Source organism: Thunnus maccoyii, chromosome 6 (assembly GCF_910596095.1).
Source record: "Thunnus maccoyii chromosome 6, fThuMac1.1, whole genome shotgun sequence".
NCBI lineage: Eukaryota > Metazoa > Chordata > Actinopteri > Scombriformes > Scombridae > Thunnus > Thunnus maccoyii.
The window spans coordinates 23,980,533-23,996,936 of record NC_056538.1 but is presented as its reverse complement, the minus strand read 5'-3'; the positions used below and the strand labels follow the sequence as shown (position 1 = coordinate 23,996,936).

Below are 16,404 nucleotides of genomic sequence, written 5' to 3'. Positions count from 1 at the left end.
ATGTGTCTCATCAAATCACAGTTCCAAAACAAACGTGAAGCAGCAGAGCGAAATTGCTCCTCTCATTTTTGCTCATTTCACAGGAAACAGTTTTTCTCATGTCATACTTGCCGTCTTTACCTGAGCGTCAATTCCAACCAGCCTCAACAAACAAGACCCGTCCTCGCTCTCCCTTTTATTTTCTGTTTAAAGCTTGAGCTTTTATGGCTGCAAATAGTGGCAATCGGTGTTCAGTGTGTGGTTGAAGCAGATGAACAAATGTGACCTGAATTTTCTTCAAAACTCCACACTGACTGAGAAGTCGACCATATCACCGAAGGCGAAGCCACCACATGGTTTTTCCAAGAACAAAGTTTTTCTCATACTGGAACGTATAATAACTACATCTTGCTTCATTATGTGTTGCAGCTCATTTATTGTGGAGTTTAGGTTTCTGACACAACTTCACCTAATTGCAAAGTGCATGGAAAAGGTTCAAAATTTGGCTACATTTGTAGTATTAAGAACATTGTTGTGGTGAAACCGAAGCATTTCAGGTTGTTGTCTTCATCAGGTTCATCATACAAGAAAAAATATTTCTTAAAGACATCCAACTATATACATACACAGCAGCCAATAACTAATAATGATGTCACAGACAGTGTACAATAGATCCAACAGTGATATATATATAGTGGACTGACTGCATACATACTAATTGTGGCGATGGATGTTTACTACATGGTTGGTGCTTTTTGACCAATCACATTCCTTTACAGTTTGAGAGGCAAAGGGATGTGTCTAACGATCTGTTTAGGTGAGACTATGTTTGGTACATTAACCAGAGAAGTTCACCTATAGGGAGGTAAACTAACTAGTAGAAGGGAGGTCTTTTCCTGAAATGTAGTACTTCAGTGTGGCATACTGTATAAAATACATAAGCACAGAGAAAAAGCAATAAAAAAATATATTGTAGTGGAACACAAATGAAGTTATAAAACTCCACTACAAAAAGTAATTAATTGAGAAGTCCTCATTCATGCCTTCTGGGAATTTCTTCTACAAAAATTGACATTGCCACCTCCTTGACTGTGAAGCGACGCTGGGCTTAATCACGTCTGATTAAAGCCAACGTTGGTCCACAATTAAGTTGTTGTTGATAATACAAGTGTTGCTGGTCCTTGCAGCCCACTTATGAAAGTTTCAAGATTCTTCTAATTGGTCGTCTCATTTTATCCGCATCTCTTCATCGTAAGCTTTGAAATCAGTTGGGGATAGTGGCTTTTTAGATCTACCCCATCATTGTCCAGCATGAATGTTCCTGTTAATGTGTTAATTCATCATATATGCATATTCTTGGTCATTATGCTGCTTAATGTAACTCAGGCTTAGTGTGTGTTTTGCACAAGCTCTTGGGACGCAGTGTTTTTTCCCTTTTTAATTCAGCTTCCTCAGCTGCAGAGGCCAGGTTTGGGTCAGGTTGAGCTGGCTGAGTGTTATATTAGTCTCGACAGCTTTACATCTTTCTCCAAGGACATGCAAGCTTCAGTCTGTGATTTGCTTTGTATTTCCTCTGACTTGGAGAGGAGGAGAAGTGTTTGCGATTCATCAAGTGCAGTGAAATAAAAGACGTAGCATGATCAAGCCACAAGTTAATTAGCCTTTTTTTTTTCTTTTTCTTTTTTTTTTACAGAATCTTTGTACAGAATATTTCTTATTGCCAGCTGAGCAGACTCCTCACATGTTTCACCCAACACATGTGGTAGCATAGTCCTTGTAAGGTCTGTGCTGTAGTGGCAGGGGAAGCAGATGCAGCAGATGTTAGTGTCAACGCTCTGCATGTGTGCAGAGATGCAGCATTTCTCAACCCACCCACACACTGCCTTCTCAGACACACTGTTTTCCTCCCTGCTCTCGCTGCCTTGTCTCAGACTCCCCACAAAGGTAAATTGATGCTGACTTCCTTTAGGAGGAAACTCGTGTATTGGTGTTGATCTAATAAACATCACATACTGAGATGGAGACTCAAACAGGCACATTCCCACAGTTTGTAAACCTGTACGCTCTCGCTTGCTGTTTTCACAAAGACATTTCACAAGAAAGATAGATCATCAGGATCATATAAATTGATACTAATCTGCATCAAGATTGATTATTTTCCATCATTTGATAGATAGAACACAGAGAAGAAAACTAGTAAACAAGATACAGAGGAAATTATGTGATCTCTACTAAGATATGTTAATTTGCCGTCAATTATGTTTCTATTTCTAACTCGTTATAGCATCAAGAAAGGCGAGATCTCTCTTCGAGCTATTTTTTTTTTATAAGAACAGCAAATGTAGGCTACCATGTTTTTGGAAATTGAAAAGAAAACTCTCCAGAGAAAAATCGATCCATTGGTTTTAGAGCTTCTCCTTGGCTGGTGTCTTATTGATTTTTAACTGCTGCTATTCAGGGAAAAGGGAAAAAGATGTCTCCCACTTCTCTCCTCCTTGTTGTTGTAGCCCTCTTTAAAAGGACAAACTCCAGCTACAGGTGTTATGCCGAGTTCTGCCTGCCCGCTGAGAATTACATGCACCTCGTGGGAGCACCGCAGCTAAAGGGAAAACTACCAGACATTGTAATGATTTTTAAGGCAAAGTACTGTTTAAAAATGATAGCCTATAATCTTCTTTGTCAGGTTCATCAATGATGATAAATGATCTGAAGTCTAGAGTTTTGAATGTTTACAGTCATCAACGTTTTACAAGACTCAGTAGTAGCATGTCCTTGGTACGATTGGTCTGAAATTTACAAGGTTTCCTTGATTAAACTCTCAATATTTCTTAGGGTGAACTCATCGGTGTTCTTTGTCAGTGTGTTTTCATGCATAGGATTTCAGATAGTTATACTAAAATGAGATTTTTAAATGCGGAAAAATGAATGTGGGGTGTCAAATTCTCTCTGTCAAAATTGATCAAATAAAGTATGTGCTGATAAAACCATTTAATTCCTATCAAACTTGATTTGAAGTGTCATTACTGAGCGTTAAGGGGTGCATGCATTATTCGGCAGAACTGATTGTTGCTGCCGAGTAATGGAACCCCTATTGTTTCAGCTTAGGTCATTATTAAATGTGTGAAATTCACACTGTCGAACCAAACTGGCCAAAAATATGTGCTGATAAAACTGTTTGTTTCGTATTTCTCCAGAAACAAAGTAACAGTGTGGATGCATTATTCGGCAGAATTTTATTACCTGCCGGGAACTGCATCCCCTCCTTTCTCTGAGTGTTACATGTTTGCACCCCCCTCCCCATCCCCTTCCTCTCTCACACGCACACATCTATATATATATATATATATACAGTACAAGCCATCCATCCTGCTTTGGCCATTATTGCTAGGTAGTGATTAACACAGAGGTGAACTCATCAACACAAGAGGTTACCTTGGCAACCAGGTCTGTGGCATACTGAAGTCTGAAAGAAGGAGCGGCTGTGGAGAGGAGGGGCAGGGGGCAGCTCTGTAGAGACACACACACACACACACACACACAAATGTTTACTTAGGTCACTTTTGGGGACATTACATAGGCTTACATTCATTTCCTGGAGACTTAAGCAAACCCTAACCATAACCACCACTTGCCTAACCCTAACCTTAACCACTGTCCCAAAAATCAGCTTTTTCCCAATTGGGGACACAGCTTTTGTCCCCAGTCGGACAAGCCGTCCCTGAATAATTGGTCTTGAGTCAATGTGTCCCTGAAAGTAGGCTAAATCAGACCTCACACACACACACACACACACACACACACACACACACATTCGCCCTGTTGCTCATGCTCATCTGCTGGGCTGAGGAGTCGTGACTAACCAGAGCGGAGCATAGAACTGAAGTCTCATCCCCCCACCCATCTGTCTACGTGCTTTTTCGCACTGACTTGCTATCATGAAAGAGATGCTGCCAGTAAATGTGCGCCGTTCAGCACTCAATAAGACATAATATTGGAAAAAGATGCAATAGTTCCACTGTATTTTTTTTTTCCCGTCGCAACAAAACGTGTGCCGTCTCCTCTGTTGGAGTCTGACGCTACTGAGGCATCTCAGGTCTTGTTCCTTTTTGCACAGCAGCAAATGTGTTTGTTTGATGTCAGAGCAGCAACGATCAGAGTGACAGGGAGGCTCCATGCTGTGTTCAGACACCTCGCTGATCTCACACGTTGCCACAGCAAACACTTAGATCCCATGTCTATTTACCACCGTCACAGCTGGGGCGATGCAGCCGCCTGTGGGATCAGCAGCAACTTTATTTAGACCCCCCATCCCCCGCATGCGAGCCAGGTCTAAACATCTCCATCACCACTGACCACAAAACACTTTCCATTCTCCTCGTCTTACTACCCCTCTCCGCGTATCGGTCACACACATCAACACAGACTGAAATAAACATCTCCAGCCGGGATCATCTTTACACACTTCGGTTTACTTTCTCAGACATTCATCATCTTATTAGCAGACGATATAGATACTCTGATAATCTGCTGAAGCTTTGAACACACATTCCTCCAGCTTGACTCTTAACTTGCCAAAGAAGCCTCTAACTCCATTCATACTCATAAAACTGTCCTCCTGGCATGAAGAGAAGAAAGTAAAGATCTTGCCTGAAAGAGATGGAGAGGCACAAATCCCTGGGGGACAGCCTGGTCTTTCTCAGCTTCTGCCAATATTTCTATATACCACGCATGTTTTTCTGCTTCAGTTCTCACATCAGGACTCTGAAATGTGTTCGCAGTCATCTTCAGCATTCTCCCTGAATGATTTCAGCAGCCTGAATGGGATCACCCTGCTCATAATTTATTATTTGGATTGACAGATCTCTGCTGGCTCTCACAAAGTGTAAATAAGTCGCCATAACTGAACAGCACAGGTTATTGAGTGTCCACATGTTTGAGGGATGTGCAAAGGATTTCTCGGTTAAATCACTGTGACACTGTCAAGCCCATCAGTTATCTTGTGTTACAGGCAGTCAGGGTTAATCAATGTCACTACTGGTTCATTCAGAGCAGACATGCTCCTTCAGAACATGGCTGCAGGTGCTTGTTATTACAGTGATGGTGTCATTGTAAATTTTCAGCCTCCACTGCAGACTGCGGAGCCATATTAAACAGGAGCGTCCTCCCAGAATGCCTCTGACTCATCTGACATTTCAGTCTGATTCTGAACCCCAGTCCCTGTCTCCGCAGCCCGCAGCTCTATTTTTCCCCTTCTGTCTCTCTATCCATCTTTTCACTGTTCCAATTCAAGGTTACCACTTCTTTAACATCTATCATCCCTTTTTTACTTCTTGCTCATTCCGTTCACAGACCTTTTGTGTCACCATTTCCTCCTCTCGTTAAACATTCATCAGGTGAATTTCAGTCAACATTGGCACATAGCGTTGGGCTCTTATCTTTCCTCTGTTCTTATCCTATAAGATGATGCATAGCATTTCAAGTACAGGGTCAAGAATAAGTGCCAACAACTGTCAGTGTGTCTTTTCTTTCCTTATAGTAAAGAAACAGTCACCGTTGCACCAGTTTTTGTGGTTGCTCTGCCTGGTACTGCTGCTGTTTATTTCCAGTTGATTGAATTTGGAATGTAATTAGGAGTGACTGAGGCAGGGGCCATGGGTTTATGGATAGCAATAATATCTCCCCCAGGAGCCCTTTGAAATAGGATTCACTTTGGAAGACATGTCTAATTATGGCTTTGTACATGGATATATTCACTAAAGGCTGCACAGAAAACCCTGCAGATGCAGCTGTAGTCTTAAAGGTCTCAGAGCTGCGACCATAGATGGTCAAATCGTCCAATGTCTCGAGCTCTGCTAGCATATCACACTGCTTCTTCCAGGCTAAGGCATAATGAGATTTGAAATAGCAGACCAAAAGAACAGACAGTATATTTGTTTTCCATATATGCCTGTAGCCCACACTGCAAGGGCAGCATTTAAATTGGTAATGTGTGTGTGTGTGCGCATGTGTGTGTGTGTGTTTAACAAGTGCATAAAATTAGATTTGAAGTCAGCAGCATAGTGAAATGGAAACATTTTGCCTGAGCCACTGCGGGATGTGATACTACATCGTTTATTGCTTCTCCGACTCTTAGTTTGGTCCCTGGGTTTTATGAGTTCAAGACCTGCAACGTGATCACACAGGACTCTGCAGGCATTCAAATAAACAGTTCGTGTTGTATTTGAAGCTTCTGTATGGTAGGTGTTCTTCTCCGGTCACTTGTGTAGTATAGCTGTCTATATACATGGATTAAGAAAACACCTTTAGGTTCTGTTAGGAAATATAACACAGCAGTGCCAGCGAGGTTTTGTGTCTGTACTAAACTGCATGCCTGAACTTTGAATTGCATGCTGCAGCCTTTGATGCATGGCCCGACTTGAACCATTAGAAATAATTTACCATCAGGAGTTCATGTCTGTACTGTAGATTGCATTCATATATCCTATTTTTTCAAAGAAGAAACCATAATATGATTGAAAGGCAAGGCTTTAACTACCATTAATGACCTTGAGGTCATATGATAATAAAACGACATGTAGATGAGTTTACATTATATGATCAAACACATAACACTGGTTAAAGATGCAAATATTTTTCAGTGCAAAAGTTTAACTGCTGGACACAAGATGTCTCCTGCTTTGCTGTAAAGTCCATTCTCAGTGTATGTGCACTGGAGGTGTCAAGTTTCCACATCACTGTGTAAGTAGCAGAGTCACACAATCTTCTCGAATGTGCACGTGTTGAACTCAAACTTTCGGCGAGCACAGCGAAACTTCCCCCCTCAGCAGATGTATGTGATGACAGCCTTATAGTGTGAAACTCCACACATACATCACTCTAAGTGGAGGGGGACTTTAAGTTTTTTGAGGCTGATACTGGATATTTGTAAGAATAGCTTAGGGGGGTGGGGACTAAATAGATCAAAATTCTGCACCAGAATTACATTTACAGTGTACAGGAGGCTTTGAAATAACATTCAGATGATAATGTAGGGAGATATAATTTAGAAAATATAATTTTACAGGTAATTAAACACATAAAGTGAGAAATTTATTTCATTTTTTCAAATACTCAGACAGAATTGGTTGGTGGTGGTCAACATTTAAATGGGTGGTTTCTGCCTCATGACCTCAGTATCTCTATAATCCTGTTTTTGGCCCTGCTGATAGGCTTTTGTTTAGATTGTATGCTCTAGTGACATATGACATCAGAAACCTTTGAGGAAAACAAAAGGTCTCTTGTTTAGGAGTTAGGGGAGAGCCACTGAAATTGCATTTCAGTCTGACTTTGATGATTCTGCCAGTGGACAAGATGTTTGTTTGTTGTGTAGTTGCATCTCACCAATAGTTTTTAGCTTTGTATTTTAAGGAGGTGCATGATCCTCCCACTGCTTTCTGTATGAGGAGTAATCTGTGTCTTGACAAGAAGACAAGCCTGTGATTGTGTGTGGAAGATGATTTTCACCCCACATGCTTACATTCATTACATCTGAACATTAAACATAAAAAACCAAAGCTGTGTCCCAGTTCCATACTACATAAATCTAACCAGAGTTACAACTTGGGAAACTAGTTTAAAATCTTTTTTTATTGTGCAGCATTTCTTTCATCAAAAAGTGTTCAAGGATTCTGGAAAAAATAAATAAAACCAGCGATAAGTGTTGTTAATGATAAGTTGGGTTTATTAAAAATCACAGGGACCAATGCAGGGAGCTCTGGCAAAAAAGTCCCAGGCTCAACTTTTGCTGCAACGTAACATGATGTCATCTGGCAAAGTGCTGTGTTGGCCAGTCAGATAAAGCTTTGCAGTGTGAAATCCTGTATGTGAGTATTACAAGCCACTGAGGGGTGCTCTGCTGTCTGAAAAGCTTTTAAATGCATTAAACTGTTGAGCCAACTGGACTTTCTGGATCGTATTTCATCATCACACCAGTACATTCAACACCAACACAGCCCCCTGCATTGTTTTACATAGAGCTATTTTCAGTCTGAATGCAGCCAACATATGTCTGAATCTGCACTAAAGCATATGGCCAATGCATTGCACTGCCGGGTGACTTCACATTGCATTGTGGCAAAAGTTGAGCCAAGTTAAACGTTTTTGCTGGATGACCTACTGTTTTTTATAGGACTCCTGTGCCACCGCAGTGGCCTCCAGTATTGAAAAATTGCAAAGCACCCCTGGGGTCAGCTGAGAAAAAAAAAGATCCATGTGTAAATCTGTACTCTCAATTTAGAAATCTGTGCACACAGTTTATAAACTGTGCTGTCAGATTTATAAACCGTGCCATTGAATTACCAATCCATGCCCTCGGATTTGCAATCCATGCACTCAAATGACTTTTGGACGTGTCACAGTTTTCATAGCTTAACGTTGTATTTATTGTGCTTCTCACTCCAAAACCAACCTTTCAGTTTGAGGCTAGTGGGGAAGCAACTGACATTAGCTCCCCAGGCTTACTTGTTAGCTACGACAATGTGAGAGACTTCCATTTACAGTGTGACTGCTTATCCAGATACAAAGCATCAAACAGGGTAAAGACAATTTAGAAATTTAAAAATTATTTTAAAATAAAAAATATAATATAATGAATAATAATATTATAAGTATATTATAATATTTAAAAATATTTTTTAAAAATTACGGCATGGTTTACAAATCTGTGGGCATGGATTTGTAATTCAAGGGTAGACGTTATGAAAACTTTACACGAGTCTTTTTTTTTCCTTAGTTGACCCCAGGAAGGCTCTGTAAAACATAAAAATTTGATAATAGAGAGAAAAAAAAAGCCTGACATCGCACACGCTCCTCCTGCTCCCCCCTCCTCCGCTGTGTGGCACTGATCACCCCTCATACAGAGGCAGCGCTGCTCTGTGCACGCCGCTCCTGCCAGCGTAGACCAGGCGGATGTACTGATGGCTCGTATTTCTGGTGACTTTCACATTATGTTGTTGTGTGGCTCGGTTTGTTTCCCACCACCTGGCCTCTTGCCATCCTCATCCTCTTGGCCGTCTGCATGATCGGACAGACTGAAGGTAAATGCCCGGACTGTGAAAGCTGCGGATCCATGCCCGCCGGATTGGTGCAGGCGTTGAAGGCGCTTTGAAAATCTCCATCTGCCCGACTGAGAGTCGACTGGTAAGTTGAGTTATCCATGTGATGGAGGCATCATTTTAACCAGATAGCCTATAGGATGAATTATAATTTAATTTCACGAAAAAAGCATAGGTATATTTTGAAATTTGCATATCTACAGTTTATTTTATGATCAGTTTATAATGATAGCTGAGTGAAATTGAAGAAACGAGCGCACCTGCCGCACTTAGTGATGCCTTTAACGAACAGATGTACTTCTTCAGCCTACATAACAGCATCCAGGACGCATTGAAATCAGCCAGTTTTATATTTTACATGATATATTTCCGAGAGCCTAACTTAACGCACGCACGCACATCTCGCGTCACGCGCACGAGGACGAGCAGCGCGTGCGCAGAGGAGCAGTCCTCATTCACAGCTCAATCATAAATTATTAAACTTGTGGAGTCATTCACTTAAAGCTCCACATTTTCATACTCTGTGTCTTTGAAAGACAGGGAGGTCAAAAAAAATATTTTTTTCCAAAGTTTCTAAAACAACAACAACAACATCATTTATTTTCCTGTGAAAGATAATTTAAGTGAAATATTAATGGAGAGAATTCAACATGTGCAGCCTGCTGTATGTAAAGACATCATCTCATGACATCCTATAATGGAATATATTTGATATTTGCTGCTTGTAGCACCAATTATAGATAATGATAAGTCTGTCTCAATAGATTCTGAACAGTGTCTCATTTTTTCAGTGTTTTAATCTGTCTCATCTGTCTGCTCTAGTGATAGATGCAATTATACTACTTCCTACAAACTTGGCTTTTTAAGAAGCAAGAAACTAAGCTGGAACCAATTTGCTTCTTTATGCAATAAAACTGACAACCTGAAAGGAAAGAGGAATCATTTGTATGCGCGTTGTCACCCTCAGTGTCTGTTTTGCAGTACACTCGCCATCTCTCAGTACAAGACATGTGGCCTCGACTCTGGCACTCATGCTTTGTCTGTCCGTGTGAGTTTACATGTGTCAGCGTTGCAACGGTGTCCATGGTGAGATGTAACATTGTGGTCTGAGCGAGCGAGAAGGAAGGTGCCAAAGCCAAGCCCTGTCCTCGTGAGGAATTTGTCCCAGCGTCTCTAAATGCATATGGACTCCACCTCTTTTGAACCTGCTGCAGTTGTCATCAAAGCAGTCATGTTGTGAAGCTGTGCCCAGCTCTGTTTGGAGTAATTCAAAGCAATCCTGTCCGACCACCAAAAGACCGTCCTTGTCATTCCTCCTGATTATTATCTAGACTGCAGGCTGCAGAGTCACTTTCAGAGATCACTCAGAATGAATAAAGGGATTTCCTTTGATTGAGAGCCTGCTTGTGCTTTTGCTTGCAACTTTCCCAGTTATTTCAGTGTTTTCATTCATCTCATTCTGCGGCATGAGTGGGTGTCTGTCAGGAATTTGCTGTTAACCGAGTCAAGTTCGGCTCAGATCCGGTGTCGACGAGGTTCCGCCTTCAATGTTAGGGAGTGGGGCTCTAGTTTTCCTGCAGGTGGGTCACGTTTCCAATTTATGTTAGCGGAGTTGGAACCAGACCCCTGTGGAATCTCCCCACACAGAGAGAGAGAGAGGGAGTAACGGAGATGTGCATAAGAAGATTTGTGAGGTGGGACCACCTGTTGACAAATCTAAACTGAGTGATTTAGAGGAGGGCTCATTTTTGTAACATCAAGACAAGTACAGCAGTGTTTGAATTGAGGTACTCTGGTCACTATGCTGTTAATGCCACTGAAACCTCTGCAGTGTTTATTTTGGAGAATTAGTCCTCAGAGCAAATTTGAGTGACAGTCAGCTGCAGTATCCCCTCTCCAATATACAGTAGATTTGTCTGTGGCGACATCCTCTGCATAATTCTCCCTCCTCCGCTCTCTGCAACCTCACTCCTGCCCTGCCTGGGGTATAAATAACCATGTGGATGGAGCAAAGCCCAGCACTGTGGTGCATCAGCACTTTGGAGAGGGCCAAGGATTATTTGGTTTTCTTATCTTCCTCATCTGCCTGTTGATATGGCTGCTACTGTCTTCAGTAGCTGCTACTGTGGTCAGTAGGTTGCTGCAGCAACCAAGTTTGTACTTATCTTAGCTGAAGGTTTATTATGCTTTCGGTCTCCCATGAATTAATGCATCAGTTGTGCATTCCTGTGACTGAAGCAAGACGTGCGTTTATAGTTCAGTCTTTCCATTTAAAATTTTAGCAAAATGTCACAGTTGTTGTAGCCTGGCTTCAGACGTCTAAATCGCTGCCCACGTTTTTTTGTGTGTGTGCCCATTGACGGCTGATTCTCTGGTTGGAAAAAAACACCCGAGCCAATCAGAGCTTTGTAGACGGGATTAAGAATCTGGGTGTCACTTTCCTGTGTCAGATGGTGATCAAAAGATTGCCTCAAAAGCTGCGATAAGTGTGGATACGAGCGACACAGCTCTACAGGTTGTTTTAAGTTTACCTACAGAAATGGGAACTCTTAAATCGCCATATTTCTTCAATTCAACACAACAAACTAGGGCTGCAACAAATGATTATTGGCATTATTGATCAATCTGCTGATTGATTTCTTGATATAATTGTTCAGTCAAGAGTAAAGATGAAAGAAATGAGTAAAAGTCTTCAGATCTCTTATTTTGTCTGACCAACAGCCAACCAAAACACAAAGATAATGAATTTACTATTATTATGACAAAGAAAAGTGTTTGGGGAGCTAAAAAAAAAAGGGAAAATGTTTTTTTGAATTTTTTTGCTTGATATACGACTAAAAAGATGAATCAATTATCAAAATAGTATCAAAATAGTTACAGTTTAATTTTCTGTTGATTGGCTACTCAATTAATCAACTTACAGTTTCAGCTCTATGTCAAACATTAAATGTTATAAATTGACTGATAAAGGATACGTCTGATTACCAGGCAACAATCATTTTAAAACTTAAAAGATTTGACATCTCTCTCTCTAAACACTAAAGTGCTGTTTCCGTTAAGTCGAACAAAGCAGACACCGTTTTTTCTGTTCTCTTAAGCGCCTTCATCAGGTGAAATGTCTGAAAATAGTAACCTTGTACAACACAGATTGTCACAAAATGTGAGCACTTGTTTCCTCTTATCACAAATTTGCAGAAAATCTTTTCACACTGTTCTTCAGTGCAGCTCTGATCGTCTCCTGATGTGGTCAGGGGGGTAACACTGGATTTCCAAAGTGCCCCAGAGTCTGGATCACAGCATTTGTTGTCTTATCACCAGTGGCGACGGTGTGGAGGAAGGTGGAATCGGCTGCACCACATCGTGCTCATGGCAACCATTTCAGAGGCAAAGTGCAGAGTGATTGGCAAGCGGGAGCGAGCCGGAGAAACTGTGCCTGAATGGGGAGGACGAGTGTTATTTTAGCCTTTGATCCTTTTTTTCTGTAAAAAGAAGCAGACTGTGCTTAGATGGCAAATCGATAGGAGGAGAGGGTTTAAAGGAGATAGGTGAATTTCTTTTTTTTTTTTTTCACAATTGCAAGGTAATGAAGGAAGAGGCAGCTTCAACATTGAGGAGGATTTTCAAGTAAAAACAGCTTTTCTATTTGCAAGGGATACAAACTTACCTGTTTTTATGCAATTTTTTTGGCAATAAAACCATTAAAAAGTGGGGTTACAACCTTGAAATAACATGTTGTCTTATGTTTCATGTAGATAGAGCTCCAACTAATGTTATTTTTATGATCTATTAATTTGTCGATTATTTTATAGATTAATGGATTAGTTGTTGTCTATAAAATGTCACTGTTTCCCAAAGCCCAAGGTGCATCCTCAAATGTCTTTTTTTGTCTCGACCAACAGTCCACAACCTAAAGATATTCAGTTTACTGTCATAGAGGACTAAAGAAACCAGAAAATACTCACATTTAAGAAGCTGGAACTTGAGCAGTGATTTTTGTCATTTTTTGTTAAAAAATGACCCAAAACGATGAATAGTTGGTTAGATTAATTTTCTGTCGATCATTTCTGGTTAGAAATAGTAAAAGATTTAACAGCTGGAATGTTTAGTTTGGTGGTAGAAATCTGTTTCATTGTCATGTCAGTCATGCATTCTCATGTTTTTGATTAAAATATGATTACTAGGAAGGAATCACAATCTGTCTCAGCGGTCTGTTTGAGTTTGCAGGTGGCAGCAGGTGATCGGGGTTTTTTTTTTTCCTGCAGGTTGAATTCCCATTTAAAGCAGCTTACCCGTGTGTCTTGTTACCCAGACTGTTGCTGAAAATGAAAGAAAAAGACCTGTCGGCCAGACCGGTGCAGAAGGTGTGGATGACGCACGACAAGTGCAACAGTGTGTGAAGTAGCGCCTGGAGCTGTGGGCTCTCTGCTGATAACTTAAGTATTAACAGAGGAGGCTATTTCCATCAGTACAGCCAGAAATGTCACATTAGGGTTCCCGTAATATCTTTTCGCTCTGATCTGTGTCGTGCATCCTCATACTCATGTTACAGCTCATAAAAGCAAGTAAGGGAAATCATTTTCATCATCCTTTTTGGAAAAAGAAAATGGAATTAGAAAAATGAATTTTAGCAAATTTCATGCTAAAATGAAGTGCCTTATCAGGACTCTTTGGCTTGATCGTACAGTATATGATTACTTTCCACCCTGCTGTTTGGTGCCATCCAAAACGACATTAACAGTGGCAATAGCCAGTGAGACGAGAGATGTAATCTGTATGTGGAGGCTGTGGATGGATGAACATGAGATGAGGTGAGTGTATGCCTCCAGGGGGTCTGTGCTCACATGGCAGAGGGAGGCACGTCTCAGTGTGCAGCAGGTCCAAGAGGGAAGCTGCAGCATGAAGGCCATTCGACCTGAATGTAGAGACACACAGTGTACAAATAGACTGCTCCCTATAGCTGAGACAAACGCTGTCTGAGGATGCATGAAAACCCATTGATGTAATTGTAAAGTTAAGACTGTGGATCACTGGCTTTCAGCCTTACAGCAGCATGTTTCTGAATTAGTCAACTATCTTGAACAGTCATGGCTGTCTGGTCTTTTTAAGTTTAAAGACAGACTCAGACAGAAGAATAACATTTCCTGGGAAGAACTGTCAAAGCACAACGCCATCCAACATAAAGGATTTTAGCATCCTTGTTTTGGAGCAAACGCCAGTGATGTTACTCATCCTTGTGAAGTGTTTGTATGTTTGTCAGCCTGAGTGGTCAGCCTACACTGAAATAGAAAATGTTTAATTTAGATTGTAAGTGAAATCTGTTGTTGTGTTTCAGGAGCTGTCTGGCTGGTCCCGCCGCACTACTATGACTCCGAGTTCCTGAAGATTTCTAGTTTATTTAGATTCGGCTTTTCCTCTTGAAGCCCACTTGATTCCTCAATGGGTTCCCGCAGCCAAGGCTTCTTCCACCACCACCATCACCACCATCGTAGCTCCATGGTGCCAGCTACGGTGCCGAGGCTACTGCCCGAGAATGGCAGCCTGCTGGGGGGCATCGCGCAGATCACCCCCAACCTTTTCCTCAGCAGGGGGAACGTGGCGTCCAACCGCAGCCTGCTGCTGTCTAAAGGCATCACCTGTGTGGTCAACGCCACCATCGAGCTCCCCAACTTCAACTGGCCGCACATGGAGTATGTAAAGGTCCCTCTGGCAGACATGCCACACTCCCCTATCTCCTTGTACTTCGACAGCGTGGCTGATAAGATCCACAGCGTGGGACGGAAACGAGGGGCGGTGCTGGTGCACTGTGCAGCCGGGGTTAGCCGCTCAGCCTCTCTCTGCCTGGCGTACCTCATGAAGTACCATCGAGTGTCTCTGGCAGAGGCCCACGCCTGGGTCAAAGCTCGCCGCCCTGTCATCAGGCCCAACGGCGGCTTCTGGCGTCAGCTCATTGAGTACGAGAGGAAGCTGTTCGGCAGAAACTCTGTTAAGATGGTGCAGACGCCCTACGGGGTCATACCGGATGTTTACGAGAGGGACCGCAGGAGCCTGGCTCCGTACTGGGGCCTGTGAGAGACGCTGTGCCAAGTGTCCACAGTGAGGGATCGAGGAGGAACGAAAGCGAAGATGAGCCCTTTTGCCCTTCTGGACTGCAGGTTCACGCCTGTTCTGGACAGGTGAATGAGACGCGTGTGAGTGTACATCTGTGTGAAGCTTATTTAATGAATACTGGTGCGTTTGAACAGGAGGAGTCTAACCAAACACTGGTTGTTAACGGTGCTGCTGCTTGTCCAACCATTTAGTCTTTGAGTGGAAGCAAGGCCACTTCGAGCCCAGAATCCTGAGGACCAAAGGATCGAATGGGACCACAATGATGTCAGACACCAAAACAAGATAAAACACCCTGAGTGTGGACGTCGGTGCTGGCCTGTCTTTCCAGTTCCAGTGAGGAGGAGCGCTCTGGGAAGGTGTTAGCTGTGCTCGAGACTCCGCGGCTCTGACAGTGACTGAAGTCCTTTTCCTGACGTGATGTCATGTGATGGTATTGTGCCAGTTTTGCAGTTATCTTTAGTGTGGGGGCAGCAGCATGCTCTCAATTTATGGTAGCATTTAAGATAAGTGTACAGATAAAAAAATATATAGGCAAATTATTTTACTGGAATGTACTGATAGTGAGGAAAAAATGGCGCACTTTAACCGAACATTTAAACATGTTATTCTATCTACCTTTTTAAGGTGAGAGTCTAAAAGAGTACAAGTCAGGACAGGAAAGTTCCTGTGTACCACAGGATTGACTGTTCCATCCTGTGACTACACAATGTTATTGTAGTTCTATTTGATGCTGTATTAAAAAAAAAATGTTCGCTGCCTCAAGGGAACTGGTAGCTTTATGATAGATGCTTGGAAGAATATTTTCTATCCTGCTGTTTTTTGCCTTGTGTCCATATTCAGTGGAGGTTTCGACAAGAGCAGCACAGTACAGGAAACACATTTTATTTCTGATGGTAAACCAGCCTGAAGAATGATGTCACACAGGCTGAAAATCCTACGTTTGCTGTCGTCTAGCAGTTGAAACTTTCACTTTGGTGTTTGCGCTCTCCGCACCATAAAATTACTGTTTACCGCTATAGTAGTAGGGGTGGGACAGATAATTGAGATGGTAGTAAATCACATTACGCTAGTGCCAGCGTCATCATACCTTAAAATACTGTATCATAGGTGTATCCAAATTTTAACTCTGGAAATCTTCAGGTAGTTCTGCCTTTTTACATCACCTTAGTACTGAATTTGCGCAAAAATGAAAACATGAACGGAAAACATATTGCAGTGAACTAAT

The 16,404-nt window shown here is 41.9% G+C and overlaps 1 protein-coding gene across 3 annotated transcripts; it reads left to right on the top strand.

Moving 5' to 3' along the window:
• The first annotated feature begins 6,087 nt into the window (after nucleotides 1-6,087).
• Nucleotides 6,088-15,941, top strand: dusp14 (dual specificity phosphatase 14). 3 transcript variants are annotated; one of them, XM_042415439.1, is made up of 3 exons: nucleotides 6,088-6,215; nucleotides 9,047-9,156; nucleotides 14,404-15,941. In XM_042415439.1, the coding sequence occupies exon 3, from the start codon at nucleotides 14,508-14,510 to the stop codon at nucleotides 15,138-15,140; it is 633 nt and encodes a 210-aa protein (XP_042271373.1). In that variant the 5' UTR covers nucleotides 6,088-6,215; nucleotides 9,047-9,156; nucleotides 14,404-14,507; the 3' UTR covers nucleotides 15,141-15,941. The 3 variants fall into 3 exon arrangements, 2 of the variants coding, with proteins under 2 accessions (XP_042271373.1, XP_042271374.1); XR_006096742.1 differs by lacking the exon at nucleotides 6,088-6,215 and having other exon boundaries at nucleotides 8,861-9,156; nucleotides 14,404-15,244; nucleotides 15,371-15,941; XM_042415440.1 differs by lacking the exon at nucleotides 6,088-6,215 and adding an exon at nucleotides 13,334-13,432 and having other exon boundaries at nucleotides 8,861-9,156.
• The last annotated feature ends 463 nt before the right edge of the window (nucleotides 15,942-16,404 follow it).